General features: G+C 37.5%; 1 protein-coding gene across 2 annotated transcripts in view; it reads left to right on the forward strand.

Moving 5' to 3' along the window:
* The window catches only part of LOC141433137 (otoferlin-like), a 58,522-nt gene that overhangs the window by 28,510 nt on the left and 11,052 nt on the right, over positions 1-18,960 (forward strand). The window contains exons 2-8 of one of the 2 annotated variants that reach the window (XM_074095016.1): positions 2,206-2,256; positions 6,033-6,189; positions 13,492-13,678; positions 15,303-15,489; positions 16,050-16,173; positions 17,811-18,085; positions 18,396-18,589. In XM_074095016.1, coding sequence (XP_073951117.1) covers positions 2,223-2,256; positions 6,033-6,189; positions 13,492-13,678; positions 15,303-15,489; positions 16,050-16,173; positions 17,811-18,085; positions 18,396-18,589 — 1,158 coding nt within the window. In that variant the 5' untranslated portion in view covers positions 2,206-2,222. The remainder of the gene's footprint in view (positions 1-2,205; positions 2,257-6,032; positions 6,190-13,491; positions 13,679-15,302; positions 15,490-16,049; positions 16,174-17,810; positions 18,086-18,395; positions 18,590-18,960) is intronic. The other variant, XM_074095008.1, reaches the window with a different exon arrangement.

Consider the following 18,960-nt stretch of genomic DNA (forward strand, 5'->3'; position numbering starts at 1 on the left):
ATTAAATAAAATGCTTTAAAAAGTTGCCCTTGCTTATACTTCCCGCGATACTTTTTTGTTTTTTAAATTACACGACACGACTCTTAACGCCATTTCATTGGAAATAACAATTTAATTTAAAAAAAGTATTATATCAATGCGTTGTATCACTAAATTACGGTTTAAAGTGCCACTACTGAACGCTTTTTAGGGTTCCCTTATAGTTTCGCCATGTCTGTCTATCTCTGTGTCTGTCCGTCCACGGCTTTGCTCAGGGACTATCAATGCTAGAAATCTGTAATTTTGCACAGATGTTATGTAAAATATGCACAAAAATGGTACAATATATATTTTTTTAAATATAGAGTACCTACCGCCCATAGACGTAAAGTGGGGGTGTTTTTTTTTTCTCATCCAACTTTGTAGTGTGGGGAATCGATGGATAGGTCTTTTAAAACCATTAGGAGGTTGCTAAAACGATTCTTTGATTCAGTGATTTGTTTGCAAAATATACAACTTTAAAGTGCAAATTTTCATTAAAATCGAGCGTCCCCCGCTCTAAAATCTTAACCGGTGGATGGAAACATTACTTAATTTTTAGTAATGGCTACGGAACCCTACTTCGGGCGTGTCCGACACGGTCTTGGCCGGTTTTTAGTTAATTCAGCCATTTTCTTTTAGGTATTACCAGTTTTTCGGTGCTTGAATATTAAAAAACCGGCCAAGCGCGTGTCGGACACGCCCGAAATAGGGTTCCGTAGCCATTACGAAAAAAATAAGCAATATTTTTCTAGGATTTCGTATTTTTACGGAAAATTCCAAGTTTAGGTATATTTTATACCTTAGGCTGCTATTTACTCTTAACCGTTATAGTTTTCCTTATAAGTTTGATATACTTACTACCATCCTGATTTTTTTTTAATTTTTTCACCCACCGGTTTAAATTTTAGAGGGGGAAGACGCTCGATTTTAATGAAAATTTGCCCTTTAAAGTTGTATAAATTGCAAAGTAATCACTGAATCGAAAAGTCGTTTTCGCAACCCCCTTATGGTTTTAAGAGTCCTATCCAACGATACCCCTCACTACAAGATTGGATTAGAAAAAAAAATCACCCCCACATTACGTCTATGGGAGGTAGAAACTCTAAAATTTTTTTTTTAATTTTTGAATGTCTATTTTGTCGGCATAGTTTACATATATATTCGTGCAAAATTACAGCTTTCTAGCACTGATAGTCCCTGAGCAAAGCCGCGGACGGACAGACAGACAGACAGACAGACATGGCGAAACTATAAGGGTTCAGTTTTGGCCATTTTGGCTACGGAACCCTAAAAACAGTGACACTGTTCGAGACATTTAACACGTGAGACATTTGTGCAAAATTTGAAATCCGTCAGTTGCATAGTTTTGGAGAAAAAAAATAAAGCCGTTTTAGGGTTAATTGGGCGCCGTGGCCGCCCTGGGAGCAGTAGAGGGTTAAAATGTTGTGCATAGTGTTATATCCTTAAAAGAAATAGTTTAACTATAGTTTCAAACTCAAAACTTTGGCGGCAACTTCTGTAATCCTGCTATACCCTTTCATTCCCGGAATTGTTGGGAAACGTATTTAGTAGGTACCAAACTCGTAAGTATGTAATATTCCAAGGCCCTGAAGCTACTGAAAATTGTTAAATCAAAAAATAACTTACCTATGAGTTTATGTACCTAATGAGAAAAGCACAAAAACGCTCAGCTTAGTTACGTTTACGCTTGAACCGAATCTTAATTTATATTTTATCTACTTATAATAGCAGTACCTACGAATTCGATTTGTGGATGGAGCTACCGTTATATTTACTAAGTATATACGAGTAGGTACTCCAAGGTACCTCTTGAAAGTGCCTGAGCAGAGCGCCGAACAGATGGACTATATTTTTGATCCGCGTTCCATCGTCAGAGATTTGAGTTGCCAGTTCGCCTCGCAGTTAGCTTGTACCTAATTCAAATACAGTCCATATGTTACGCCCATTATTTTCAAGTTAAATGAGTTAAATAAACTTTTCCTTAAGTAAAGGTATACCTAACGACTTTAACGATTCGTCCTTCTCATCTATTTACTTTTAGGTCAGTGTCCTTCCTGTTATGAATAAAATTCTTACACGTGATTGAGATACTTAATGCATGTTTCTTTCCTTATTCAACCTTTTTTTTTAGCACCTACTATGAATTTCTTCACGCTTTTTCAGAATGAGCTGGCAGCGGAATGAGTGTCGCGCCTTTCTACCGTCGTATGTTTTGTAGGTGACGAGGTATTCTTGATTTCAGTAGAACTGCTTTCATGTTATTACAATAATAACTTAATGCTCGCATTTAAGTCGTATCTAGCCAGTTTTTTTTAAATTGCATGTTTAGTTTTATTTTAGAGATTCTTTGAAGTTAAGTAGGTACCTATCCAATGGGCATAGTAAGGAAAAGACCATGATCCAAGAAAAAGTGTGGTGCATTCTTTTTAGTTATTTTAGTATCAAACTAAAAGTTAGGTAAAACAAAAATAATGGTATTGGCTTTGATGCAATATGTGTCAGAAAATCATACTAGTCCTTTCTTTCTGATGTCAACTTAGTAGGTGTGAGTAGGTAAGTGTGCACTTATTAGATTTCGTGTGCTCTATCCTCCGAATGCTAAATTTGAGTTTTAGAAACTTAAATACTTGGAACCAAGATATATAAATAAATTATTTACGATTTTTTCAATGTAAATAAAGCTTAAAAAAGTAACACTTTTAATAATAATTATAATAATAATAATTTTCTTAAATTTTCTGGTTTTACTTTTTATTACTATTATAAAAACCTAATCCTAAGAATGAAAATAAATAAAGAACATAATAATAATAATAAATATCACGAGACAATTCACACCAATTGACTTAGTCCCTTAGTCCCAAAGTAAGCTTAGTAAAGCTTGTGTTATGGGTATTAAGCAACGGATAAATATAATTATATAGATATAGATACATACATAAATAAATACATTATTAAACACCCAAGACCCGATAACAAACATTCGTATTTTTCATACAAATATCTGCCCCGACACGGAACCACTAGGCCATCTGATAGTCAAAATAATATGGTCGTTTGGATGCAATGAGGGCTATCGCGTATGAATTCGCCACTAGAGGCGCTAGTGTAGCGTGAGGTCTCCGAAATGTCAAATCTCATAGTTTTTGGGTGAGCTACGTGGGTTTATTTCTAATTAGAATAATTTTGTGAAAATTTTACAATATCTAAAATGAATTATGGCAAATATGCGTTCCGGGGCAATGAATGTCTGTGTTTTGAGACAGTTTTGTCTTTCGGAAACCTTTGTCCTCCCTTTTTTCCGAACAAAACGGGGACTATGCAACACTGTGACATGCTCGATATTTTTATGGTACGGTTTTAAGGTGTATTCAATATGATTTTAATCTAAACTTTGTTTTCACGCCCGTAATAACAAACTTTGAAAGCCATACTTAAAAACCTCACGCAACAGTGCGCCATCTAGTGAGACAAAAAACGATAGCCCTCATTCTTTGATATGTTATTAATGTAGTCTAGTGGAGTATTCTAACACCTCCCCGTGCCATACGTTCCACTAGCCTCAAGCCAGCCACGAGGCCTGTTAAAAGAAAAGAAAATAAAAATATGGCTCCGTCGAACCAAGTTATTTACACAAAATCTTTTTTGTATTAAGTAGGCACATAACTAGATTAACAAATCGTTCTTAGTATTAGTATCTATATCACAGAACACACTGCTAAGATATCAGAAGATCATAAACAAAGGCTACGCATTCCATTTACCTACGCTTTAGCTTAAAGCAGCGTTACCACCAGAGATGTGCGAGGATGTGTTGCGAGGAATATGTTTTTCATTAACCGATAGAAACCCTTCATTTACCTCGCCTCGCTCCGCTCAGCTGTTTCCACATGAGATGTGCTGTGCGAGGAAGTGTAAATGAAGAGTTTCTATTGGTTAATGAAAAACACATCCCTTGCAACAATCTTCGCACATTATTGGTGGAAACGATGCTTGACGCCCGTTAGTGTCACCCTAGCGCTTAAGCACAGATCTGTGGAAAATTAAGACTGTCCGTATCTATTTACTACGTACTACTTTTTAAATTCATATTAGTCTAAACGGACATTGCAATATTGTAGTTTTACTACGCATTACGCGCACGGGACGATTTCAGCTATTACTTGAAAAACGACTACTTCATTAAAAAGTCTCTGATTTCGTAATAATCGTTTGCTCCAATTAACTTGTATATATGTTTTTTGAATCTTTAATCATTTAAAAAACCCTTTGTTCCCCGTACATAACCAACTTCCATTACCAGCACTGGGAGAGGACAAATAAATCCTACTCAAAAACCGGGTTTTGGAGTAGGATTTTTTTCCTTGTACAAAACCAACGTCATGGCCGGTATGAATACGAGGAAAAATAATTCATAGTACTTACAATACCCGGTTTTGGAGTAGGATTCTTTAATGCCTTGTACAAAACTATGCTTTTTTACTGCAGCTTATTTTTACAATCGCGTTTTGTCCCAATTTAAATCGACACAGACACAGTGTCGAGCTCACGCGGAGCTCCTACTTTTGTGTAGATTTGGCACTGACGTAAACCTACCAATGTTTCTGTAACGATTAAAATTGGGAAAAAACACGACTGTGAAAATAAGCTTCAGTAAGAAAGCATAGTTCTGTAGGTACAAGGCATTAAAGAATCTTACTCCAAAACCGGGTATTGTACTATGAATTATTTTCCTCGTACATTATCGGCCCATGACGTTGGTTTTGTGCAAGAAAAAAAATCCTTTTACAAAACCGGTTTTGGAGTAGGAATTATTTGTCCTCTCCCAGTGCTGGTTAATGGAAGTTGGTTATGTACGGGGAACAAGGGTAACAAACGGATAAATTCCTTGTTAAACTAAAACATATTTTTACCCGATTAAAAATAAAACTTTAATAATTACCTTACATAGAATTGAAACCAAAAATTTCATTCCAAATATAATATAGATACCTATGGTCTTAAGATTATTTAAGCATAATTAATTATGGTCAGATTCAATCTCTTTTAGAGAATATTTTTAAAGTAATGTACCTTAGGTATTTCATTTCATTCATCCACATATTAATAAATTATGATTATGAATCCTGTTAAATGCTATCGCCAAACTTTTTAACTCAAATGTAGGTAGGTACGCACTTAGACATAATATTAGATTTTATTTAAGTCTTGCGTACCTACCTTTTTTTTTTTTTTTAAGCGTCGCTTTGTAATACTAACTGCGCAAAGCGAATTAAGTGTACAATACTCGTATATTAGGTAAGTGTCTGTTGAGCGACTTGTAACCACGTTCTTGGGTGACACTATTTACCGGATGTACAATACCGACATGATATTTTGTGACACGCCCATAGAAACTCTTGTCAGTTTGACACCAGTTTGTATGGGCGTGTACACGAAATATCGGGTCGGTGTTTCCATGTCGGTATTATCCGTGCCGGTAAATAGTGTCACTCCATTTTCTATATACATATTTATCTAAGCTTTGCGTATGTGTATTAGCAATGCGATTGCTTTAAATATTTAACGGTTTATTTCATGTCATTTATTATTACTATCTTGTTAGTAGCAGGTTTAGGGACATAACATTAAACTCCTTTGCAATCCAATGCTTTAATAAATCTAACTGAAGCGATAACGTTTTTAATTAGATAGGTTACTTATTTAGAGTTAGAAATAATAAGCAAGGAAATAGGCATGAGCTAATGTTGTAAATACTCACATGAACTGGATTAACACAAAACGAATGCCATCCTACCATACCAACAAATAACAAACAAGTTATTGATACAGTACAAAAAATAGGTTTACAACTACTCTGGGTGAGTTGAATAGCCTCTTAAAATAAAATAAATATGTACTTAAGACAAAGTATAATGCTTCTATTAATCCCAGGTGCTACAAAACGTTAGCGACCGTGCTGTACACTGTAGAAATGTGTTGTTGGGCAGATCGACAGTTCTACCACAAGTGGGCGCTGCTAACGGACCCCGACGACATCGCGGCTGGCGCCAAAGGCTATCTCAAGTGCGACATCAGCGTCATCGGCAAGGGAGATACCGTCAAGATACCGCCCAAGAGCGAGAAAGATGAAGACGACATTGAAGCGTATGTGACTTATTCATATTACAATTTAATTTACAGGTTACGATATAATTTACTTGTTGTCGTAGTCTCCGACAATTACCATTTATTTCGCTGTGTTTTTTTTTACCTTCTCTTCGTAGTAGGTAATATGTGTTTGTTTGTATATAAATCGAATACCTATTTCAAGTTCATTTTGACCCACTTCCATGATCGGAATGATTTGAAATCTATTTAGTAGGAATTGTATAGTCTTGGTTAGTCTTTACTGAAGTTATTGTTAGATTGATTAACAAAAAACTAAAATTAAATTAATTCACGAATATTTAATTCCAATTATATAGTACTTAGGTAAATTATAAAAAATATATATTTAAAAAATAAATAAAAAAGAAACAATTAATAAAGTACGAAAATATGCTTGATCACCGATCATAATTATGGCCGAGGCCGCACTACAGCTACGGCTAAACCGCCGCGGTTTTTGACCGCGTGACTTTTTACTCGTCTCTTGTACGTCTCTTGTCTCGTTTTTCTCGTAAGTTTCGTTCGTCGTGTCCTTAATCAGGAGGCTTATATTTAAAATAATGTAACAAGACAGACTTGCGACTCTTGGAATTACCAAGTCCTCGGTCCTTTAAACTTTAGGACAGGTTTGAAGAGGGCAGTACTATGTTAATTAGTTACGAGCTTGTAAGAGGTGCTCATGTGGGGGGGCACTTACACGGTAGACCTTACCTTGCTTTTAACTTACTACAAATTTATCGTAAGGTTCTCTAAGAAAAAGTAACCTAATTGGTCCTACCCTAGAAAAAAACAGTAAGTACCTACCGACTCAAATTTGCGTGGACTGTAACAGCCTTATTCATAAAAAATCCTTAATTGAGGTTTGATCGGTCTGTTACTTAGCAGACTGATTAAGCTTGTTAGACGGTTGTCAAGAAGTATGATTCATAAACGCTTGCTAGCAGTCTGCTAGTTGTTGAGCTGCTGATAGACGGATTAGACGCGTTATGTTGGCCACCTTGACAAATCAAAGACAAAAAAGGGCCACATCGATAATTAAAAAAAAAATTGACAGCAGTGACAGCAAATTAGCAGGAAAAAAAATTAAAAGCGTCATCAAGGGGAATAATAATAATTAAAAGCGAGATGTTTGTTTTCCCGCCATTTCCGATCCGCATGTTTATGTTAAGCAAAAAGCCGTAATTATGTTAATCATCCTAATTTTTTTTTCATATTTATTGTTGCTTGTTGCTAATTTAGAGGATTTTTAAACACAAATTACTGAAAATAAATTTTCCTGTTTTTTTTTAATCTTTGCGTAGCCCTGCTTTCACTATAAATATCTTCGGTATGGTTTTTTGCTCTTGTCAAAGTCAGCTGTTCAAACTTGTGGCGGCCATTTTGTGACTTAGCAGAGAGATAAAGGAGGGTCTATGGTCCTCTAACTTTAGCAGAGCCTTGATCGACTGATTAGCGCTAACAGACGTTTATGAATCATGTTTTTTAGCATCAGGCCTTCAAGGAGCCTTCAAGGAGGCTCTAACTTTTTATGAATAAGGCTGTAACAGCCTTATTCAAAAAAAATCTCCCCTCTTGACCTTCACAACTCCCGTTCTGACGCAATGTCAGGCCAGTCCTTTGCGTACGTGTCCAGATCGTCCCGCCATCTCCTTCTCGGCCTGCCTCGATGTCCCTGACCGTTCTCCGGCACCCACCAAGTAACTGTGCGAGCCCACCTTTGTGGGTGCATGCGACAGACGTGTCCAGCCCAGTCCCATTTTAGCTTAGCAGTTTTTTTCCCAACGTCGGTTATGAGTGTTTTTGAGCACAGCGTGGTGTTCCGGATTCTGTCCATCCGTTTCACACCTAATATGCTACGCTCTATCGCTCTTTGGCAAACCTTAAGTTTGGACTTTTGATTTTCAGTCAGGGACCATTTTTGTGCACCGTAGGTTAGGACGGGCAGGATACACATGTTGACGAGTTTTCGCTTGTGTTATTGGAAGGTTTCCCTTCATAAGCTGTTTCATGGACCAGTAGCTCTTCCAGGTGTTTTCGACTCGTCTTTCGACTTCATTATCTTGTCGGTTGCTGATCTTAAGGCTTGCAGTGCTGAGTTCTTGCAGCATTAATTCGAGGTCTTGGGCTGTTTGGGAAAAAAAGGACGATGTCGTCAGCGAACCGGAGATTAGTTAATCTCTTGTCACCAACAGACTGTTTTCCCATAAGACTGCTAAGCTTTTAAACAGTTCTTCGAGGGCGCTGGTGAACAGTTTAGGAGACAGCGGGTTACCCTGTTTAATACCTTTTTCGATAGGAAAAGCTGACCTGAAGTTTGGAGCTTGATATCTGCTGTGCTATTGCTGTAAATGGATTGAAGGAGATTGATGTATATGGGCTCTAAATATATCTTGGTTACGTAAGGATGTAACAATTACAGTGTGTGTTGAGCTGTCAAATGCTTTAGAGTAGTCTACGAACGCGAGATATAGAGGGACATTGAACTCGTTTACTTTCTCTATTATTTGATTTAGAGTGTGGTGATCGGTGTCGGAAAACCCGGGGCGAAACCCAGCCTGCTCTACTGGCTGGTTCTTGTCAATGATTTTTATAAATGCTTTATAAAGGTGAGAAGAATAACACATACATAACACATAACACACACAAGAAGTGAGGTTAGGATTATGGGACGATAGTTGCCAATGTCGCTTTTATCGCCTTTTTTGTGCAGAACTACTATATTGGAATGGCAAAACATAGGTGGCAATTTACCAGTAAATAATATTGTATTAAATAACTTTGTGATGTGGGGTAGTAGAACTGATTTTCCCAGCCTCAGCATGTGTGCCATTCTCATCCTTTAAACTTTGATGATTTGAATTTCGAAATTCCTTTCTTGGCTATTCTGAGAGCACGGTTCTTAATTAGGGCCTCTTGAACTAATTGTGTGTTGCAACGTCGGATATCTTTTCTTATGTTACGCTTTACTCGTCTGTCAAATATGCTATAATCTTTTGTTCCTCTCTCCACTTTGCTTCTCTTATCTAATAGTTCTTTAGTTTTTTCCGTCAGGTTTTAAATTTTGTAGGTACTTTCTTTTTGAACACTATTACTAGTTCGTTGAATTCCTGCAATAATGTTTTTTTAAAGAACCTCGACATCGTTAACATCCATTTCTAAGGTAGATAAGTGATTTGTTAACTCCAAATTAAATTAAGTGCTGTTATTTAAATTATGGTAGACTTATCTAAATTCTTGATGCAATGGCTAAATAAGGATTTTCTGTGGATTTTTAAATTGAAAAAGAGTTTGACACATACAGGTCGATGGTCTGAGCTGAATTTAATCCTGTTAATTATTCCTATATCTTTTATTATTTTTTGATTAGAAGTGAGCACATAATCAATTTCGTTCTTGGTCTTGCCATCTGGGGAAACCCATGTCCAACGCCTCTGATCTTTTTTTGTGGAAGAAGCTGTTACTTATCTGAAGGCTCTGTCCAAAGGCAAACTGGATTAAATGAGTACCACGTATGTTTCGAGTGCTTAGCCCATGTGGCCCTATGACGTCTTTGTTATCCAGTTGTAGCCTTGTGCCGACTCTGCCGACCTTAGCATTTAAACTACCGAGAACTATATTCCAAGTGCTTCGTTGTTCATCGCAAGCCCTGTTCAAGAGATCGTAAATCTCCTCTAGTTCATCATCAGTGTGAGTTGATTTTGGGGCATACGAGTACGTTTGGACGAGAGTTAAAGTATGTTTTTCTGTAAATTTAAATTTAAGAACTGATCGCAGTCATCGCCTCTCAGAATACCCAATAAATTCAACAATGTTGTATTTCCACTTCTTCGCCACCAGGAACCACACCCCATACAGTCCACCAATGGTTCCAAAGTGATAGAAAATGCCAGTATCGTACTCAATAATTTCCTCGCCATTTCTTCTTACTTCAGAAAGGCCTACAATGTCCCACTTAATGTCTTCGAGTGCATTCTGATCTGAAGTTCGACAAGACGCTCATCTTTCCCCAGTGTTCGGTTCGGACATTGTAGGTTACTACATTAAGAAAATCAGAATCCATATTGTTATTCGCTTTTGTCACTTTGTGGTGAGGTAGTCTTTTCGCCCGGGGATTCTTCGCACCCCTGGTTCCAAGGTCTCTCCGGCTACCACTATCTCCGAAATCCCTGGAGCCGCCGGGCACTCGGGGCCTGAACGGGGAGTTGCTCCTTTCATGAGAGGGGGAGTGGACCATAAGCCCGCCGCGCGGGTCCAGTGCGTGTTGGTGGGTCGTCAAAGCCTCGTCTGTTGTTTGGCAGGGTGCACCACGTGCAGGTGAGGATGACTTGAGGCCCGTGAGATGTTGTATGGACCCCCTTACATTAGAGAAATTAACTTATTTTACCTGAGGAATATTACTTCCATTAAGTTCATCATCATCATCATCATCCCAGCCTATACACGTCCCACTGCTGGGCACAGGCCTCCTCTTAGAACAAGAGGGCTTGGGCCATAGTTCCCACGCGGGCCCAGTGCGAATTGGGAACTTCACACGCACCATTGAATTGCTTCGCAGGTTCGTGCAGGTTTCCTCACGATGTTCTCCTTCGCCGCAAAGCTCGTGGTAAATTTCAAATGTAATTCCGCACATGAATTTCGAAAAACTCAGAGGTGCGAGCCGGGGTTTGAACCCACGACCCTCTGTTTGAGAGCCGATAGGTCAAACCACTAGGCCACCACGGCATAACCACCATGAAGTTAAACGAGAATAAATAAATAATGTAGGTATGCTATATTAGCATGATTTAACATTTTCAACAGTTGAACATATTTAGACAAACTCAAAGCGTACCTAATAAATAAAACATGCGAATAACTCATACTTAACTGAAATTACAATATTATAGGTACCTACTTATAAGCCCGTGAGGTATTGTAATCCCTCTCTTATTTTCTTGACCCGGATATGCTGTGCGTAAAACAGTCAAGAGTTGGTTTACCCCGAGGGGCTCGGCCGGAAAACAAATCCCTTTTTTTCACTTTATTATTTTAATCCCAGTAACGTGATTTTTTTGTTCATTTATTTAAATGGAGGCAGGAGGTTACGTACGAGTACTATATGTATATCATTGACTTTTGTAAGCTACACTTATTAGTTCAATTATTGTTAATATTAACAGTTTTAGGTAGGTACTTCAAATTAATTACACTTGAATGTAATAGGTATAATAAGCACTGTTTTTATTTTATTCTATCTTATATTATATGTCGGCGGCCGATCGTAAAATCCGACAGATCACGAAATGCCATGTGCAATTTTGTCTTATTGAATAAAGATTTTATTATTATTATTATTATTATTATTATTAACAAAATCACACAGACTTCGCTGGTTCGGCCACCTACTACGAATGGGAGAGGATCGGGCTGCCAAAAGAGCGTACGTGGGACGACCGGCTGGTCGCCGCCCGGTTGGGCGACCCAGGTACCGCTGGGAGGACAGTGTCCAGGCGGATCTGCGACGTCTCCAAGTCGACGACTGGCAAGAGGCTGCGCACGATCGGGACAGATGGCGTGCTCTCGTTTCGGAGGCCAAGACCCTCTTTGGGTCCCTGAGCCAAATTAGTTAGTTAGTTAGTTATTATTATTATTATTTCGTGATACGCCTAAAAGTTCAGGCAAATCACGATGTGCCTGAAAAACAATACGGCAGATCGATTAGAGCAACGCATTCGTCGATATTCCTAGCTCTATACCGGGCACATCGTGACATCCCGAAAATAAGAAAAAAAAACCGGCCAAGAGCGTGTTGGACACGCCCAAAATAGGATTCCGTAGACCGTTCCATTACGAAAAAATTAAGTAATATTTTTCTAAGGATTTCGTATTTTATACGGATCTTCCAAGTTTAGGTATATTTCATACCTTAGGCTGCTATTTACTCATAAACTACTAATAATTCTCAAGCAAACTTAGCCGTTATAGTTTTCCTTGAAAGTTTGATATACTTACTACCATCCTGTTTTTTTTCAAATTTTTCCACCCACCGGTTTAGATTTTAGAGGGGGGGGGGGACGCTCGATTTATATTAAAATTTTCACTTTAAAGTTGAATATTTCGCAAAAAAATCACTGAATCGAAAAATCGTCTAAGCAACCCCCTAATAGTTTAAAAAGACCTATCCAACGATACCCCACACCATAGGGTTGGATGAGAAAAAAAATCACCCCCACTTTACGTCTATGGGAGGTACACTAAAAAATATATTTTTGAATTTTTAATTGTACCATTTTGTCGGCATACTTTACTTATATATCCGTGCAAAATAACAGCTTTCTAGCATTGATAGTCCCTGAGCAAAGCCGCGGACGGACAGAGAGACAGACAGACAGACATGGCGAAACTATAAGGGTTCCGTTTTTGCCATTTTGGCTCCGGAACCCTAATTAGGTACAACGAGCGAAGCGAGGATTTGTTAGTATGAATTGTGACCACATAGCACGAGCCGAGCGAGCGAAGCGAGCGTGCCGTGGCAGCGGCCGGCGAAGTGCCAGGACCGATATTTTATGTTGTCTAGGAATTTCATGATCTGCCTAAACTGGCCAAATCATGAAATGGCGGCGTTTCATGATATGCCTAGGTATTTCATGATTTGCCTAAACGTCACTAGGCAAATCGTTAAACGGTGAGTTTTGAACGATATAGCGGATGTCCCTTAGCCAATTCATGAAATTGCGCCATTTCGCGATATGCCTAGGAATTTATTGATCTGACGGATTTTACGATCGGCCGCCGACATATAGGTATATTATTTTTATTTTATATTATAGCAAACTTCACTCGCGCATCGAGGGTTCCGTACAGATTTGTAGGATTATGAATATCCAGTGTTAGCAGAGCTCTGCTCATGGTCAGCATTGTGAGGTCATTTTATAATGTTTACTGAAGAAAAAAATTAAGTCTTACCGGTTCTGGTATGACGACTTTCATACCATATGTCAAATGAATTTAAAATTTCAAAGCACCTGGAAGTAGGTAGGTAGGTACCCTAAAAATGGTAAAATGAGACAAAAATTCCCACTTACATCTTTTTTTTTAAAAGCCTGTGTTCCACTACTGGGCAAGGCCACCCCTTTTTCCTTCCAGTCGCCTCTGGCTTCGGCAAAATGTCGCCAGTCCGGCTAGAATCGCTCCGAATTGTTCCGCCATCTTTTTAGGTCTACCTCTGTTCTGCTAATTTCAAGGTTAACATCGGAAAATAATAGCATCCTAAAAATTGCAGTAGGTACTATATAAAAAAAAAACATTTTGTACTCTTAGAAATCTACTTCTGCCCGACGGTGTGCCTATCGAGCGGCAGCGCGCTAAATTCGTTGTCAAGATTTACAAAGCCGACGGACTGCCCAAGATGAACTACTCCATCCTGGCTAACGTGAAGCGCGCTTTCACCGGCGAGACGCAGGACCTGGTCGACCCTTACGTCCAAGTGTGCTTTGCTGGAATGACAGTAAGACAACTAAGTATAAGTATACTATAGGTATTAAGTTAGGTTTTTCATCGTCAATGAGCTTTGAGAGAATATCTAATTTAAGTAGTGTTGCCGATCGATAGTCCACTATCGATAGTGTTTCGATAGAATATCGATAGTTTGAGTAAAAGCGATAGTTATCGATAGTATCGATATTTTTGATGTCTAATAATGCAAAAATCGATAGTATTGAACAGAAAATTACGAAATACTATCGATACTATCGATAGTTTTGAACAATCGATTGTTATCGTTATTTCAATAGTATCGGTTGCATCTACACGGGGAGGTTGGCAGAACAGCCGTTGCAGCAACAGAATCCTAGTCCTAAGAGTAAGTTGGTCTGGTTCGGTAGATCGTTAAGTAAGTCGGAAAGCCTTTACCTACCTTACACGAAACCTTTACATCTTGCAATCTTGCTTATAATCCGATAGTATTGAAATATAGGTCCCAATCGATTGTTCGAAACTATCGATAGTATCGACAGTATCGATAGTTTTCGTAATTATCTGTTCAATTCAAAAATTCAAAATTCAAATTCAAATTCAAAATTCAAATGATTTATTCAGTAAATAGGCCGCAATGGGCACTTTTACACGTCATTTTTTTAAACTACCAGCGCTTTCGGAAAGACCATCATTGCCAAGAAGAATGCGCCGCAAGAAACTTGGCAGAAAGTCATTTTTTCATAAAAATATAAGTACAAATAAAATACTTAAAAACTATATTATACAATTAAAGAAAAAAAAATACAAAAAATAATAATAAAAGAAATACAGGGATGTATGGGGTCCCTTAGTTAAAATAATAATAATAATAAATTTCTTTATTTAGGCATATTTTTTTTTTTAAACCCATACAATTTAATACAATTGAAATACTAAACACTAACTATATCTACGTTCAGTGGAAGTGTAGAATGCTTCCACCGTCAATACTATCGATAGTATTGCACGGAAAGAGATATCAATACTTACTATCGATAGTATCGATACTATCGATAGGCCTATCGATAGTATGCCTTTTTTCCGATTAAAACTATCAATTTTCAGCAACACAAATTTAAAGCTTAACTGTGCATTTAACCCATATATGCCCAGAACTATTTTTGGTCTCTATTTCTTTTTTAGCATAGACGTCACAAATAAGCAATTTCTTTTGCTAAATCGCGCGTTAGCTGATGCCTATTTTTCGGTGCAAAAACGAACCACTGGGCATATATGGGTGGAGGTGCTCTTCGAATTGATCGTTGATTATCAAGGGTAACGGCAGCAAATATTACTTGGGATTTATTTATTTGTTTATTTTTTATCCCACTAAAATTATAAATGGGAAAGTTTGTAAATTTGTTTGTTTGTTTGTTACTTCATCACGTCTAAACCACTAAACTGATTTAGATGAAATTCGGTATACAGATAGTTTGAGTCCCGGAGAAGGATAAAGGATAGTTTTTATCCCGAAAAGTTGCATAGTTACCGCGGGTTAACGATAAACAAATTCTACGCGGACAGAGTCGCGGGTAACGGCTAGTATTGATATAATTTATTCGATTTAAATTACAACGTCTCAATTTATATTCTTCTTTCAATTTGTTGTTGTCCAGGGTTGCACGTCGGTGAAGAAGAACTCATACACGCCGGTATGGAACGAGCAGATCGTGTTCACGGAGATGTTCCCGCCGCTGTGCCAGCGCATCAAGATCCAGCTGCGAGACAACGACCCCGTGCACCCCAACATCATCGGCACGCATTTCATCGATCTCAAATCCATATCCAATGATGGAGAAAAAGGTGTCTACCTGACTAACGATATTTGGTTTGCTATTAAGTCAGGAGTCACCAAATGGCGGACTGTGGGTAGGTATCAGACCGCAGACGCGTTTTATGTGGAGTGGGCGGTTATATAATCTTGATTGGTAGATAGTCATCTATCTATCACCAATAAAACGGGCCGGGGCAGGTTGTAAACATATTCCTCAAGAAAGGACCCCAACAAAAAGCCTTTGGTGACCCTTTTACTAAAACTCTCAAATATAGGTATCTCACCCTAATCTCTCTCGATTTGACAGGAGAAACGTTGAAAAATTACCACTTTAACAGTATTGACTAGTACCTGTACAAAACACCACGCCGAATAGAAACATAAAAGCCCCAGAAATTGGTATCCGAAGTTTTACTTTTCCTTATTTATTTATAACTTAAATTGTAACGTTTTTTACTACCGCATTGGTTAATTACTAAATAGCTCTTTATATATTCATCGGCAAATGCTATCAAAACTTCTCTGCTTTCTTTAATTTTGGAAAACAATTAATATTCATAATGTTCTTTTACGTCCAACAATCATTCAGGATTTTTACCAACATTTGGACCTGCTTATATCTATCTCTACGGCTCAACGCGCGACTACAGTTTGCTGGACCAGCACGCCAGCCTTAACATGGGCATGGGCGAAGGCGTATCTTACAGAGCAAGGTACACATCAAAATAAAGCTACTTAATGAGAAAGTATCTACTCAGAACAATATTAAGGGTGTGAAGCCAAGTTCAAGCTAACAGTATTATTAAGTACCTTCTACAGTCAATAACAGTCATGGAAGACCCCATGTTCGATAGCTAGTTTCTATCAGCAAGTAAAATTTTCGGAAGAATAAAATAAGAACTTACAGCTTTAGAACTTGCGAAGGCTATAATATAATTCCTATATGAAAACTAGCCAAGTCCGACCTTAGGCTTCAATACAGTATTATTATTATTATTATCCTAATTTATAAGAAGAAATTATATTTTAGATTGTTACTAGCGACCCGCCCCGGCTTTGCACGGGCAAAATAAAAAAAAACCGCCAAGTGCGTGTCGGCCTCCCGCACGAAGGGTTCCGTACCTATACAAAATTAGACATTAGCAAAAATCGACAAAAAAAAACACGTTTGCCGTACGGGAGCCCCCTTAAATATTTATTCTATTTTAATGTAATTATTTATTTTTAAAGTGAATGAAAATATAAATAAATATTCTGTGAATATTTTAAGCAACTACCTGTTTTTTTTATTTTACATGTAACTGAACGTGTAGCCGTCAAATGTTTATTTTATTCTTTTGTATTTTTTGTTATAACGGCAACAGAAATACGTCTTCTGTGAAATTTTCAACTGTTTTGCTATCACGGTTCATGAGATACAGCCTAGTGACAGACAGACAGTTGAGTCTTAGTAATAGGGTCCTGTTTTTATTACCCTTTGACCACAGAACTCTAAAAAGGTCTCTAATTGAGGGCACTTCCCACACATTTTTCAGCTCCAATTCCCAAAAACAACACCCGACCCGCGCGAAGCCAGGGCGCGTCAACGTAGACTAAATGCATTTTTTGGTTAGATTAATATTTTTAATATCTTTTGAATGGAATGTCCCATTTGAATAATTCAAAAAGTAATCTACAGGTATTAAAACCGTCTTGAATATAAAATTATTTATCTGGATAAGGATGAAATACAAAGATATGTATAACTGGTCTGATTTTAGTCGGTATTTCAGTCAACTTTTAAAATGTAAGAAAGTAGTTGTGGTATCATAACTACAATAGTTCGACATATGGTATTGGAAAGTTTTTTGTAGATATTGATATATTCTTTAATATTGTAGAACATTTTTTTGTTCTTTCATCAATAGTTTCCACAGCGCAAGCGATGAAAAATGTTTTATGGTAACTTTTTTTACACTTTGAGGTACATTAATGTAGTTTAGTACGGAGCCCTGATTTTTGCTGGAAATAAATATAGCCTATGGCACTTTGGAATAATTTAGCATTCTAATAGAGAAAGATTTTTTTTAAATCGGTCTAGTAGTTTTTGAGTTAATTCATAACAAACATCCAAAAATACAAAAATCCACATCTTTCCTCTTTATATGTAATATTAGTATAGATACTCGTAGTATAGATAAATAAATTTCAGGACAGACCATTGAACTTGGCACCCATTTAGATTTCAGTTCTTTTGTCGTTGAAGTCAATAATCAATCATAATATTGAACTTGGCTCTCATTTCACATTTATGTTCTTGATATGACTTGACGCTGAAGGGAAATCATTACCGAAATTTTATTTATTACAGGATCCTCATTTCAATTCGAACTGAAATAACAGATAACATGGAATGTCCAGCATCAGACGTTGAAGTAGAAATTGTACCTCCGATAACTGAATCTACGTTTGGGAAAAACGAGGAGTTCTTTCTCTTTGCAAGTATTTTTGATGCTAATATGATTGACAAGCGTCTAACTGACAAACCCATACAATTTGAATTAAGCATTGGTAATTCTGGTAACTCATTGGATGGCCACAGCGATTCTGTTAGACGTCCTCAAGATTTGGAATCAGACGAATTGGGTAAGAACTTCATATTATACTTTTATAAAGATTTATACCCTTAACTTAGCTTTCACTTGAAAACAATGGGTTGGACTTGTGGATCACATTTACAAGAGCTTCGTCGTAAATATTAGCAGGTCCTACAATCTTTACCTTTAAAATACATACATTTGAAATAGTGTCATCTAAAAACCCAGATTTTCGGACCCACTCACGGGTGGGTTATGTAGCTATAAGCTATAAGTATAACCTATAGGTACATATTATCACATATGCCATATTCCTATACGATAGAAATGTTTATTATTTTAACAATAAACCTTTATAGACGAGATGAGTGCTGACACCGGCTACTGGCAAAGTACCACCGCAGCGACAAAAGCCTCTTCGTTGAGCGATAAGAGCTACTACTATCTCCCGTACTGGGACCACAAGCAGTGTATGCACGTGCGCAGCATCTGGCCCGATCATCGCCGGCGCATGTATAATTCCAACTTAATTGCCAATGTCATTGAAAAGTTTGTAAGTATTTTTTGCTAGGTTGGTAACTACATTTAAATTTACAATTTATACCTAAGTCTCTGGATGGATAGATAGTGGACACTGATAAATAATTGTTGAGCCTCTATATTTTTTGTAAACATTATCTATAGGTACGAGTAGGTAGGTACATATATAATAAAGCTGAAGAGGGTCGAAAGATATCCGAAAAAAAGTTGGCTGGGGATACTTAGAATCGATAACAGAACATGTTGCAAAAGTTTTTAGAATTTTTGTCTGTTTATATGTTTGACTGCGCATCACGTGAGAACGGCTGAACGGATTTTGATGCAAACTTTACTAATCTGTCGAGAAAATCTCCGGCCAGGTTATAGGCTATAAAAATTCAACCT

This window comes from Choristoneura fumiferana, chromosome Z, assembly GCF_025370935.1.
Source record: "Choristoneura fumiferana chromosome Z, NRCan_CFum_1, whole genome shotgun sequence".
Lineage (NCBI taxonomy): Eukaryota > Metazoa > Arthropoda > Insecta > Lepidoptera > Tortricidae > Choristoneura > Choristoneura fumiferana.